At 48.6% G+C, this 13,185-nt stretch overlaps 1 protein-coding gene across 2 annotated transcripts in view; it reads right to left on the reverse strand.

Moving 5' to 3' along the window:
* Positions 1 to 13,185, reverse strand: part of Slc22a23 (solute carrier family 22 member 23) — a 141,262-nt gene that overhangs the window by 14,138 nt on the left and 113,939 nt on the right. The window contains exons 5-9 of one of the 2 annotated variants that reach the window (XM_048799724.1): positions 6,583 to 6,685; positions 3,857 to 4,089; positions 2,002 to 2,034; positions 1,857 to 1,880; positions 692 to 815 (exon numbers count right to left, since the gene is read on the reverse strand). In XM_048799724.1, the coding sequence (XP_048655681.1) occupies positions 692 to 815; positions 1,857 to 1,880; positions 2,002 to 2,034; positions 3,857 to 4,089; positions 6,583 to 6,685 (517 nt within the window). The remainder of the gene's footprint in view (positions 1 to 691; positions 816 to 1,856; positions 1,881 to 2,001; positions 2,035 to 3,856; positions 4,090 to 6,582; positions 6,686 to 13,185) is intronic. The other variant, XM_015493967.2, reaches the window with a different exon arrangement.

Raw genomic sequence — 13,185 nt, forward strand, 5'->3', positions numbered from 1 at the left:
TGTTCTTATTTACCTAGTGTTTGGCAAATAGCAGGCTCGCAATAAATCCTTCCTAACTAAATCAAAGCCACTTCCTGGGCTTCCTCTTTCTGAGGCCTTCCTTTGGATTAGTGATTTGTAATCTTTTCAGGCCAGGCCAAAAAAATAGGTCCTTTCTATTCCTCTCCCGCCCCCCGGCACCCCCAGACAGGGTCTTGCTGTATTGCCCAGGCTGACCTTAAACTCATGATCCTTCTGCCTTAGCCTCCAAAGTAGATGGGATTACTGGCCCATGCCACTGCATCCAGCTTCCTTTTGATTTTCAATAGCTTTGTTATTGAGGTCTCTTAGGAGAGCTAACAGCACTGACCTTAGCAGAAATACATGCATAAGTGATCTGCCTCTCTTTCCCGCTCCCAGTCATTATCATGTTTCCCATATGTGAATAGTTTCCGGCTCCCAATTCCCTGGTTACTTCCTGGACAGGACCAGGGATCAAACTCTCACCTGCCTGTTGGGTGCCTCAGGGTCAGAGTGAAGCTGTCCATCTGGCTGTGAGTCACACAGCTGACACTGCCTGCACACCCAGTACCCTTGTCCAGAAGCCAGGGACAGGGAGAGCTGCTGGGGTTTGTGACACTTGAGCCTGTAGCCAAGGACTCATCTCTGAGTCCCCAGAAGAGAATGTGCTGTGGTATCCCCTGTTACCCACCTTATCACTGTGGGGGTGATCTCTGCACAGAAGAACACACTAAGACTTCCCACCGCATGGGAGGCAAACATGCCCACAATGGAAAACGCAATGGAGAACTTGTCCTTGACGCTGTCACTCATCCCTGGAGGGGATTAAGAAGAAGGAGAAGTGAGGGGGGACAGAAAAGAACGAACAGGAGGGAGCTAGGCCAGGGGTGAGGGGTGCGGAGCAGGAGCAGGGAGGGGAGGATAGAAGCCTGGGACAACCCCCAAGGGTTCCCTCCTCCCTGCTGCCAGTGTGCAGTACAGTCAGGGGCGTGCGGTTTCCTTTGGTCAGGTAGCACCTCCAGGCTTAGGAGCCTGAAGCCCTCTTGGCAGGGAACTCTTTTGGGCTCCATGAGTCCCTGTCCATCAAGCATGCCAGAGCTGCAGTGACCTGAATCCTGCAGCCAGGAGCCATGCCTAGCAGGGAGCAGGCTGGCCATATCCCTGCTGTCTTAGCAGCATCCCTCCTGCCCCAGCTTCCAAAGGAGCCTCCATGATTTCAGCCTTGGGTCTGACCAGCCCATGCCAGGAGGCAGAGCATCTTAGTGTTGATTTAAGAGAACAAGACCTCAAATAACCCCAGAAGAATTCAAGGGCTTGGAGGGAAAGTGCTTAGCTGATCCCAGCGACTCGTCAATGGCACCAGAGCCTAGTTTGCAGAAGGCAGCGTGAAGCATAGCTCATTGGCACGTGTTTGTGGGCCACATGCCTGGGCCCAGCTTAGTCCCCCCCCTCCCCCACCAGGATTGCATGGAGGGCAAACACTCCTCAGGGACACTGAGGCATGGGCTTGGGTTGGGCCAGGCAGGTGCGATGGCAGCATGAGGCTCAGGGCAGCCGCTCTGCTGTCCCATGACTGGAGAGCAGCGAGACTGCATTGAGTTGCAAGGGAACAGAGGCTTCCCCCTGGAAGCACGGACCGCCAGGCCCCAGCGCTCCAAGGGCTCTCTGATCTTGTCCAGGCGCTGTCCATGAGACAAAGCAATTTCAGCAGGGGGCCAAGGGCCTGTGCTGACTTTGGGTGCCAGGGGATAGGGAGGGCATGGGTGCCAAGCTGCACAAAACCGGGGAAATAGGAGTGGCTCTCTGTAGCAGCAAGAGCGGGTAGAGAATACAAATGTATGCTTATAGTGTCCAACCTACGGCCAACTTCAGCTGCAATTCTTGGAGGGCAAAGGGAGAAGAAGAGAAAGAAAAAGGAAGCCAGTCTGTGAGTCTTTATGAAAACTCCCACGTGGGTACATTAAAAGATGAGAATGTGCAGGAACAGCTTTGGGGACTCACCTGAGTCTGGATGCTGGCTGTATTTTCCGATCACTAAGCCCATGGAAACGATGGCACCCATGCCGCACAGGATGACAAAAGTGGGAAGAGAGGGAGAAGGCATGTTAGACATGGGCTAGTGTAGTACGCGCCCACGTGACTTGTTTCTGAGCTAACTCCCTTCTATGTCTGGGTTGGCGCCGGCTGCCTGGGCCGTGGAATTCACCCTGGACTAAACAAAGAGCTTTTTGTTAAGAAGAGAGGGCTGAAGCCCCACTGGCCTCAGAGCCTGGGGAGAGAATGCAACCCTTCAGAACAGAGACCCTAGTAAATCCAAAGGATGAATTTCCTCACATATAAAGTTATTCCAGGGTTACTGCTCAGGGTCAAAGAGGGCATCTGTGACACCCTGGGGGCAGAGGCATACTGCCACATCTTTCCCAATTGTGTGAGCTCTGCAGAGGCTCCCTGGAAGGGCAGCCAGTGCAATGCTCATCAGGGGGACAGGGACGGAGGGAGAGAGATGCCACCTGTCCATTTCCATCATTAGTCACAGCTGCAAATAGGATCAGTCTCCCTGCAAGGTACTGAATGCATAAGAACCTGCCCAAGTTAGAAAAATATCTCCCGAGTTTGAAACTAGCTGTTTTATAATCCAGTCTGCACAACAGGGCTGCTTCCATCTGGGGTGCACAGGGTCAGTCAGTGAGTCTAACTGACAGCTGGGGTTGGCTTCCCTTGTAAAGGAAGGGGGCATGCCCTAGGGGCATTGATTTACCCACAGTGTCCCCAGCCTGTCCCAGGAGGACTGCCTGGGCATGAGAAGGCATCCTGCTCGTTCGTGTTGTGCTCTGCGCAGGCCCAGGATGAAGTGGTGCTTTTCCACACACAGAGGTGGCTACTTGTTCATGAGGAGCTATAACGAGCTCACTGGAGGGACGAGATGGATTTCCTAGCTTTTCCTTAAATCATTTTAAACACTTATCAGGAAATTTCTTTGGTCCAGAGAGAAACTGAAAAATGAGAATGTATACGAAAAAGCAGTGCCCCCCAAGTGAGGGTGTCAAAACAGATTTATTTTCCCCTTAATTTCAGACAAAAGAAACAGGCCCTTTGTTCTTTGTCATGTGATGAATCACACAGAAATAGTCTGCTCATTAGCGAAGCCACATCCACCAGGACTCTGAGGGCCGGGCATGCTGAGGAGTCACAGTGCAGCTGCGAGAACTCTGATTTAGGGCTGAGGAGCTGGGGGAAGAGGCCGGAAGGAAGGCCCAGCATCCTCAGAGGCAGGGACCAGAGACACTCTACTAAAGGACCATCCTTCCCAAAGCAGTTTCTTCAAGCTGTTGACTTTGGAATGAACACTGAGGCCAGAGGAAACGCTCCTCGGGCCTCACCCAGCCCTTCTGTTACAGTTTGGCTCTCAAATGTCCTCAAAAGGCCCATGTGTTGAAGGCTTAGTCACCAACCTGTGGTGCTACTGGCATGTGATGGAAACTTTAGGAGATGCAACCTACTGGGACTGGTTAGGATATCAGGAGCATGTCCTCAAAGGGGCTGTTGGGACACCAGCCCCTAACTCTTCCTCATTCTCTTTTGCTTCTCCTCTACCTGCAACATGAGCTCCACATTGATGTGCCTTGTCCCGAGGAAAAAGGCAGTGGACCAACTGACTGTGGACTGGAACCTCCAACACTGAGAGCCAAAGTAAACTTCTCTGTTCTTTAAGCTGATTATCTTGGGTACTTTGTTACAGTAACAGAAAATTAACTGATAAGCCTTCCAAATACTCTTGGTAGTTTTCCAGAGTATTTTCTTCCCTCCTCCAGCACCACCCCCACCTCCACCCCTCCTTTTCCCCTGGCCCACTCACAGTTGAGGAGCCCAAGCTGCAGAAGTGAGGCCAAGGCAGTGAGGATCATGAAGAGCAGCAGCCCTCCTCTGCGCCCAAGGAACCTGACCACCACGCACATGGCCAGGCAGGACGCCAGCGCGATGCTGGCCATGGTATAGTAGTCAGCATAGAAGTTCTCCAGGAGTGGCACCTTCACCTCGTGGCCCATCATGCTCCTGGCAAAGCAGTGGTGGATCCCGTACCCTGTCAGCCTGCAGGAGACACACACACATACACCAGGAGGGGCAGTGGGCAGGCATGCACAGACCGAAGGGAAGCCCTGTCTCCTGGGGGTGACCAGGAAAGAGAGGGAAGCAACTCAATGTGTGAGGGGAAAACGTGCCGTCATCAAATGTGAACCTCTGACAGAGTGGACAGAAGAGGAGACTTCAGACAAATGTCTGAGAGGCCTCTTGTTCAAATCCGACCTTTCCTGGGAACTGAGGGTGTAAAGCAGAGCTCTTTGTGTGCTCATTTAATCCCACGACAGCCCTATAAGTGGCCATGCCGACCTCAAGACGGGCAAACAGGCACAGGGCAGTTCTCAGTGGGTCAGTGACAACTGCTGAGATATACTGCCTCTTGGGGTCTCTCCTCCTCTTTGGTGGCTTGGGTTCTGGAAACTTGGGGATCCATCCAGAGAACTACTTATTTCACTCATTACCTCTGGCTTCTCAACCGAGGGAACTGGGACGAGCCGATTAGAAATCAGGCCAAAGGGAGACATTTAGTCTTCAGGAAACACTCTCAGTTATTCATTTATCCCAGCTTTCCCCTCGCTGTCCTGGGTGTGGTCCTTTACTGCCCCACATGAGCATGAAAACGTGTACCCTAATGTGGCAGACAGATGTCCTCCCAGGAAAACAGGAATGAAAATGTGGCTAAGCACTCCCAGGGAGGTTGATGGTGCCTAGCACATACCTCCGGGGCTCCGAGGGGTCCTGTAGGACGTGGCTGAATCTGAAACACCTGTGATGCCACGAGAGCCCATTCATTATGTCAGCTCTGTCTGTCCCACACCTAAAAATTCCTCTCCCAACCACTCTTTTCACGCTACAGGGAAATCTAAATGCTTTTCATTTGACCTTGAGGATGCATCAAGGTCAACTACAACAGATCCCGCCCCCACAGGGGACAGGCACCCTTGGCCTAGTGAAAGTATTTCCACTCTGGAGATCCTCTACAGGACCCAGCTCCCCTGTGCAACTATTTTATAATCTAGCAATTGATTGGATTTGGTTAGTCTCCTGGGATCCCGTGTCAATTTCTTTTCTTCCTGGCCTGCTGGGATCTCAAGGCAATCTGTTACTTTTTTGTTGTTGTTGTTGTTCTGGTAGAAATAAAGCTTATAGCAGGTAATTTTCAGATAACAAAACCAGGGAGATAGAGTCCTCCTCCCCCCTCAGGAATTATAAAAATGGAAACTTGCCATCTTGTCTATGCCAAATTTTGTGATTTTTTTTTTCAACAGAAAAGTTAGAGCAGTCTTTCCATTCTTAATAGCACCATTAGCCTATCAGGCGTGTGCCTGAGATTGGACAGCAGCGGAGTGATTGTGCCTCGCACTCATGTTGGGTGGCTAAGAGTGCTGGCCTTGATCACTGTGGGGTTATGGTGGGTCATCACATAAGGTTTAAAGAGAGATTAGATTTTTCCTTTTCTATCCTTTGGCGGTAAAATCTTTTGTATCCTTCACAAATGAAATTTAATCTGGAACCTCCAAACTGATAACTGATTAAATGGAGCTACTTTGACAGAAAAGAGTTGTGGGGAATGACAGGCTCCAACCCTGAGCCTTTCTTTACCTGAAGGCAGGCCTGAGACCTTCTACAGACAAGTGCAAACTCCTCCCCCAGTTCACAAATAATGTGCAAACTCCTCCTCCAATTGACCTTCACAAATAATGTGCAAACCCCTCCCTCCTGATGACAGCTAACCCCTACAGGGAGCTAACTACCCCAGATAAGATCTGACTCTAAATGAAGGTCCCTATTCTGCAGTCAGGGAAAGGCAGCTTATTAAGCTATGGGTTGAGACAGGAAGGACTTTTCTGGGTTTATGCTAAGCCCGCTGTGTGAGCAAAGGGCTCCCTTGCAGGGCCCAGCAGGTGGGTGTGTACAGTAGTGTGTGAGAGGCCTCTTGGAGAGCATCTGAGCTGCTCTTGGTTCAGGCTGACCTACCATTATCTGCAGCTACCCCTGGTTGGGGCCTTTGAGCAGGTTGGGGTGCAGGCGTGAGCCAGCAGGGCTGAGGACAGGCACGGAGCATGGTTTGTGGCCTGGGTTGTAGAACCAGGCAAGGGCCCATCATCTCAAACCCGCTCACTTTTTTAAAAAGCAGAGAGAGGGAATTGTTTCTAGGACACATCTGTTGTGCCCTAGCTTGGGCCTCCATCTGGGCTTCCTGTACTTGGGGAGCTCTGGCACTGTGCAAGACACAGGGCAAGATAGCTGGGATAGGGACCACTGGCTGGGGTGCTAGCTGCCCGAGGCTTCCTGGTGGAGTCTAGATATCTTCAAGCCCACAGATAAGTAGCTTTGATGGGGTGTATCACACTTCCCATGACCCCCTTCACAGAGAGCTGGCCTGAGAGCAGGCAGGGGGTAAGCTGTGATTCAAAATCCTCTGTAGGGCAGGGAGGAGGATCCTGCACCCCATGCCCCGCCTGCCCCCCACCTGGCTGCATGTGTCCCCTTGTGACTTACGAGTTCACACACAGAACCACGATGTTCTTCCACAGGTTCCGTGTCCCCACCACCTTCACGATGCACACCTTCTTGGGTCTCCGGGAAAGCTCCTTCTCCAGCTCTGCAAGAGACAGACTGTGTGAGACTGGGCAGAATGGAAGATTCCAGTCCAGGCACCACACAGAGGGGAGAAAGCCTTTCCTTCCTTTAACACAGGGATAGGGTCTAGGCTTTTGGGATAGAAATGTACTCATAGGACTCTAACTTTGCAGTTCAAAATCCCCTATAGAGACTGAAAGGGAGCCAAAATATAGTAGTGTAAGTTTCCATTGCAAAGCTTTTTTTTTTTTTTTTAGGGGGGGGGGAGGGTTTACCCAGGCAGGGTACATACAAATAAAAAGTGTAGACTCATTTAACTTTTTTCTGAGTATATCACTTGATGATGACTTTCTAGGTTACCCAGGCCCTCATTATGCCCTGGGCAAACAAAACAAATGGCTCTTTTCTTTATAGAATATGTCTGTCACCCACAGCTCAGAGACCCTATTTTTTATCACTGATTTATAATCTCATTTCATTATGATCTGATAGGATGCAAGATTATGCCTTTTTTTTTTTTTTTTCGTATTTGCTTAGACTGGCTTTGTGGCCTAAAATATGGTCTATTTTAGAAAATGTTCCATGTGCTGCTGAGAAGAAAGTATATTTAGTCATTGATGGGTGAAATATTCTCTATATATCCATTAAGTCTAAATTATTACTTGTATTCTTTAGTCCTGATGCCATGACTGTGGCTATTTCTGTTAGAAATTGCCCATATAGTATGTGGACATTTGAGAGACAAATGAATACGTATGTGCATGTTTTAGTTGACAAAAAGTCTTTGGGATCTGGGGCTGGCGTACAGCTTGGTGGTGGAGCACATGCTTAGCTTGCCAGCACCCCAAACACAAAACAAAAACAAGACAGACAATGTTTTTACTCAAAAGGATGTGACGGACTATAAAGCTATGACACTGAGACTCTGGTGCGGCTCAGGGTAGCCGGGAAGTCTTTCTGACCGAGTCAAACAGTTGCTCCTATGTCACTGTAACCAGGCCACGAGTCTGCTTACAAATGCTGACTTGGCAATTTAACAGAGAAGATCAAAACAAGGAAAGGCCCCAGCCTCCAGGAGCTGACTGGCCTTTGCCCGTGAGCGGCAGTGTCCCACACTTGGCTTCCTGGGTCCCCTCTCTATTCTCTAGCCAGGGGATGTCCTTGTGGAGTAATCCTCCACTTAGGAACTAAAAAATAAAAGAGACTTCACAGATTGGGAGAGGGAGCCAGTACACTTCAAGACCGTCACAGTCACCAAAAAACAAGGAAAGACTGAGAAATTGTCACAGGTCAGGGGAGAGGGAGATGAGGGATGGAGGTGGGGAGAAGAGATGGCTAACTGTATAAGGGGTCCTGGGTCAGGAGCCACTAATGGAAGAATGGTGACACCAACAAGGCTGAAGGTTGGTAACAGTAGTGTATGCTGGTACTCAGTTTCTTCAGTTTTGACAAAGGTATCATGGAAATAAGAGATGTTAGTCAGGGGCACTTGGAAATCTGTTCTGTCTTAGCAACTTTCTTGTAAATACAAAAATTTTCCAGAATAAGAAATACATTGAAATAAATATCAGAGGCCCCTATCTACTGAGGAAACCTTGAGTGTCTGGGGGCATATATGTCCATCCTCTGTATCTATGGGTTGTCATCCTCAGATCAACTAATCGTGGATCTAAAATGTCAGAAAAAAATTGCCTCTTTACTGAACATGTACAGACTTTTTTCTTGACATGACATTCTCTAAACAATACAATGTAACTATTCACATAGGATTTACATCCAATTAGGATCATGAAGAGTCCAGAGATGACCTAAGGGGTATGGGAGGCTGTGTGAAGGTTCTGCGCAAATACTGCACTCTTTTATAGAAGGAACTTGAGCATCTGCAGATTTTAGTATCCAAGAGTGATCCCCAAACCACTACCCCACAGATGTGAAGGATTCCTCTGACTGAGGGAGACCATGCCTCCTGAGTTTCCAGAACTTTCTTCTTTCCCATATTTAGGTGTGGAGATTCAGGTCTGTGCAAACCAGCACAGTTAGCATTTTGCCTGACTATCCACAGACCCCCTCAGCTCCTGAGTTCTCCCGACCTGTATTTTCCCATCAGCAAAAATTCACTAATTTGCAGACACACTTTCTCTATGGTTAAATAACTAAATACACTCTAGTCACTTAATAATAGCGATAGGGACTACAGTCTGACAATGCGATGTTCACATGACTTTGTTCTCAGGCAAACATCACTGAGTGCTCTCACAGACCTAGATGGTCTGAGGGGCCTCTGGATGCCATGGAGAGATGCGGAAAACACCAGACAGACGAGGCTGCTTGCTGGCCTCACAGTAGACTGTTTTATAGTCAACCATTTGTTTTCAATAAGGAAGACATTCTATAAAAGTATACTATATGTAGTAAACACATGAACCAGTTTACTGCCATTATCAAGTACCATGCATGGTACGTAACTGTATATGCTCTACTCTTATATGACTGGCAGCACAGTAGGCTTGTCACAGGCATCATCACAAACACGTGAGGAATGTGTTTTGCTGTGATGTTATACAGCTAGAATGTTTAGAAATTTTTCTGCTCCGTTAAAATCTCATGGGGGTGCTGAGGTTGTAGCTCAGTGGTTGAGCTATTGGCTCACATGAGTGAGGCACTGGGTTTGATCCACAGCACCCCATTAAAAAATAAATAAATAAAATAAAGATTGGGTCCATGGATAACTGAAAAAAATATTAAAAAAAAAAAATCTCATGGGACCATAGCTGTGTATGAGGTCCTCCATTGACCCAAACATTGTTATGCAGTGTATGACTATTTCTCTTAAGAGCCTGGAAATATGAATATCAGATACTCTTACATTCAATGATGTAGGTATCTTCACTGTTGTAAAACTCATCAGAAATCAACCATAATCGCTGTGTTTTCTCACCAGGTAAATCTTCCATGGAAATTTAATTATTCATTAACAAGTTTATATACATTTGAAGTTGTTCCTTTTTAAAAATGTGGCCCATGCTTAACTGCTAATGCATTATTGTGTATGAAATAGAATGTTAAAGAAGCTGTAGCAATTGAATTATGATCTGAGTTGTTTGTTTTTTTTTTTTCCTCTTTTTTTTTAAATAACATTAAGCCCTAGAGCTCAGTCTAAGAATTGACTATAGTGTATGTAGGTAACCACATTACTCTAAGTGGAATTAAATTAACCTTTGCAGGGATATTGATAACTTTGTCAGGCTCTGTTACTCCCATCACCCTCCTATCAGCAACAACATGAAACTCCCTCAGCACGAAGTGTGTTCTTCTGGGATAAAATCCACAAGCTGGGAGTTGTAAGAAACCTTAGCTGACTTCTGAGACCCCATGAGGTCACTGAAGAGAAGAGACCTTTTGTCTCTCTAGTTAAGAGATGCAAATCTAAACTCCTTGCAGATGGAAATAAAAGGAGAGGGTGGGAAGACACCTGGATAATCCATGGGACACAAGCCTCAGGGACATTGCTGCTAAAGGTGTGCCTCATGCTGTCCCCTTCCCAAACTCTTTAACTCTCTTGATCTACAGTCATTAGAAGAATTTCAAATGGAGACACAGGTAGAGCCTACTTAATTTGATCAAACAGGTGCAGCCCCCCCTTGCTCTGCATTTCCCTGCCCCTGTGTGGCAGCAGCAGAGGTCTGGGTGTGGTGAGGGCCTAAGGAGCCCGGATGGAAGCTTGGCTTTGTGTTTCCTTGGGAAAATCATCTACAGTGTCTTCCCTTAGCTGAGTTTTCAGTTACCTGCAGTCAATGGTGGTCTGAAAATATTAAATGGAAGTTTCTAGATATGAGCAATCCATAAGTTGTAAATAACTTTCATTACAGTGTATTAATTGTTCTACTTTGCTATGAGTTATTATTGTTAATCTCTTACTGTGCCTATTTGGAAATCCCACTTTATCACAGGCATACCTATAGAGGGAAAAAACAAAGCCTGTCCAGGGTTTGGTGCTCTCAGTGGTTTTAGTCACCCACTGGGGTCCTGGAATGTCCCTCTGCCTTGTGGCCATGGAGGACCATGTTCATGCTGTGAGCCTGGCTCTTATCTGTTAAGTGAGACAAAGTGCTGCCCTAAGGACCAGATGCAGGAAGGCGTCAAGGCATCTGCACTGCACCCCCAGCCCTGTGTGTGCTGACTGCACACGCCCTGGCTTCTCACCACCAACGGTGGGAGGCAGAGGTGGCCTTGCAGACCCCTGGAAGGTGGTCACCGCCTCTCCACATTGGAAGCTCTGGGTGTGAGAGGCCAACTAGTCTTTCCAAGGCCAGCAGAGGGAGAAGGCAGAGGCAGCTCACCCTGCAGCAGGTGCAGGAGGTGCACCAGGGCTCTGCGTCGGTCTGCAGGGCGGTCGGTGTGTGGGGAGCCGGACTTGCTTTGGTGCTTGAGGACAAGGCTAATGTTAGCAGGGAAACTGGAGAATGGCAGTTACAGAAATGAAAAGCAAGAAAAGGCAAAAAGAGAAGTGGGGTGGGGGGGAGAAAAATAGAAACAGGAGAAGGAGGAGGAGGAGGAGGAGGAAGAAGAGGAGAAGGAAGAGGAGAAGGGGGAGGAGGAGGAGGAGGAAGAGAAGCTGCACCACTGCCATAAAAGCTATGGAAAAAAATGTACACCCAAAGCACCAGGGCAGCGGCTCTGAGGCCCCAGCCCACGTTCTGAAGTAGACGTTTGCTGTCTCTGTACTGTGTGGCCTTCAGCCCCCAGGTAGTGATTTAGAATGGTGGCCCTTGGCCACTAGAGCAACTTTGCCTTCCAAGTCTTATCATAGTCACTCCAGACAGCTGAATTTCAAAATCTACCCACATTCTCCACAACTGACCCAGCACTGCAGATCCCTACCATTGTCTGATACGTGACCCCCCTAACCCAACCCTCTGCGGAGAGGGCAAGAAGTCATGCGTCAGAGGGGTCAAAAGCAAGGGTCAGGTGTCAAATCTGTTTCATCACTTGTGAGTGCTGTGACTTTGGGCAGGTTACCTAACGCAGAGGACACAGAGGTGTCCTTATTCTGGGACCCTCTAGTCACTGAAGGCTCTGAACTGACTGGTAAGACAAAGAATGAGGCAGGTGAGGGCCAGGCCCGGCTCTCCCTGGCTCTGAGAGCCACCTGTCCAGAGCAGGCTGGCTCCTCTAGCGGGGCTGCCCAGAGGAGAGGACAAAGGACACTGATTCCTCACTCATGGCTCTCCCCCAAGAAGGGAAAGAAGGAAGTTTGTTCTCTGGGCTTCCTTTCTCTAAGACTTCCTTTCCACGGGGCAACCTTGGGGATGGTGGGAAGAGGGATTTGCCTCTTTGGGCCTGAACTGAGGTTCTCCCCCATCACAAGGCTGTGTCGTGGATTAAATGCACATCAAGGGTTTTCCCCAGGCCCCGTGGCTCTTTGCTGGCCTTGCCATTACTAAAAAGCAAGGGGCTGATCCTGCGTCTTATGCTAGGAGTTTTCTGCAGTGAGCGACAGCACCAATATGGCCTCATTTGGAACCATCAAGGCTTCTACTTCTGTTATAAGTTTTCAAAATATTGGGAGTTATGACCTGGGAAGGAAGGAATGCTGTCATATTTGGGCATGTCATGTGACATGGAGAGAATGACACTCAGGAATACATCCAAGTGTCTGAAGTAATTCAGCTGCAACACACCACTAAGAACATCAGACATGCTCGATGATAAACTGAAGATAGCTTTAAAAGAGGAATGGAAATGGAAAATTCTGGAACAAAAGGTTTTCTTTTAGCATAAATCCAAGGTTAGGATGCACCAATAGGGGCATGAGCAGTCCCCCTCCACCCCCACACACCTAGAGCTACATCCAAGTCACTCATGTAACCAGAGGTGACAGAATGAGCAGCCCTAACCCTTCCTGGTGACAGAGGATTGGATCTGTATATTCCATAAATATTCATGGAACTCCTGGTACATGTCAGGTCTTCTTGGGTGCAAGGGGTACAGCAGCCAGCTCTGCAGACCAGCTCTACCTGACCAAGCCTCACAGCTCTGCAGGGGTGGCAGGCACTAATGAGGAGTCCTACAAATCCTTCATTACAGCCAGCCTGAGGGGAAATGGGGAAGTGTGGCAGCAATATTCATGCACAGCTGGGGGCTGACTTGAGCTCTGAGGAGTCAGCCAAGATGGGAGAGAGGAAAGGGGACTTTCCTGGGGTGGGCCCTGTGGGGAAGCATGTGGGAACCCAACAAAGGCCAGCTGTCTGCGGGAGGTAGGCAGAGACCAGGCAGGGTTCCTGCTTGGAGGATGCAGGGATCTATCCTAAAGGCCCAGGGAGGCTGCGAGAGAGTTTTAAAGCAGGAGTTGATGTGACCTGAGGATATTTGATCTGGCTGCAGATAGAAGGGACAGCAAGGAGGATGAGCAGACCAGGTAGTGCATTTAGCTGGTTGGAGTGGGCTGAGTAAGAGACCAGGAGTGGGTTAGGAGACTACAAGTGATGGGAAGATGATTTCAAGCAGAAAAATGTATCACTG

This window comes from Marmota marmota, unplaced genomic scaffold (assembly GCF_001458135.2).
Source record: "Marmota marmota marmota unplaced genomic scaffold, marMar, whole genome shotgun sequence".
Lineage (NCBI taxonomy): Eukaryota > Metazoa > Chordata > Mammalia > Rodentia > Sciuridae > Marmota > Marmota marmota.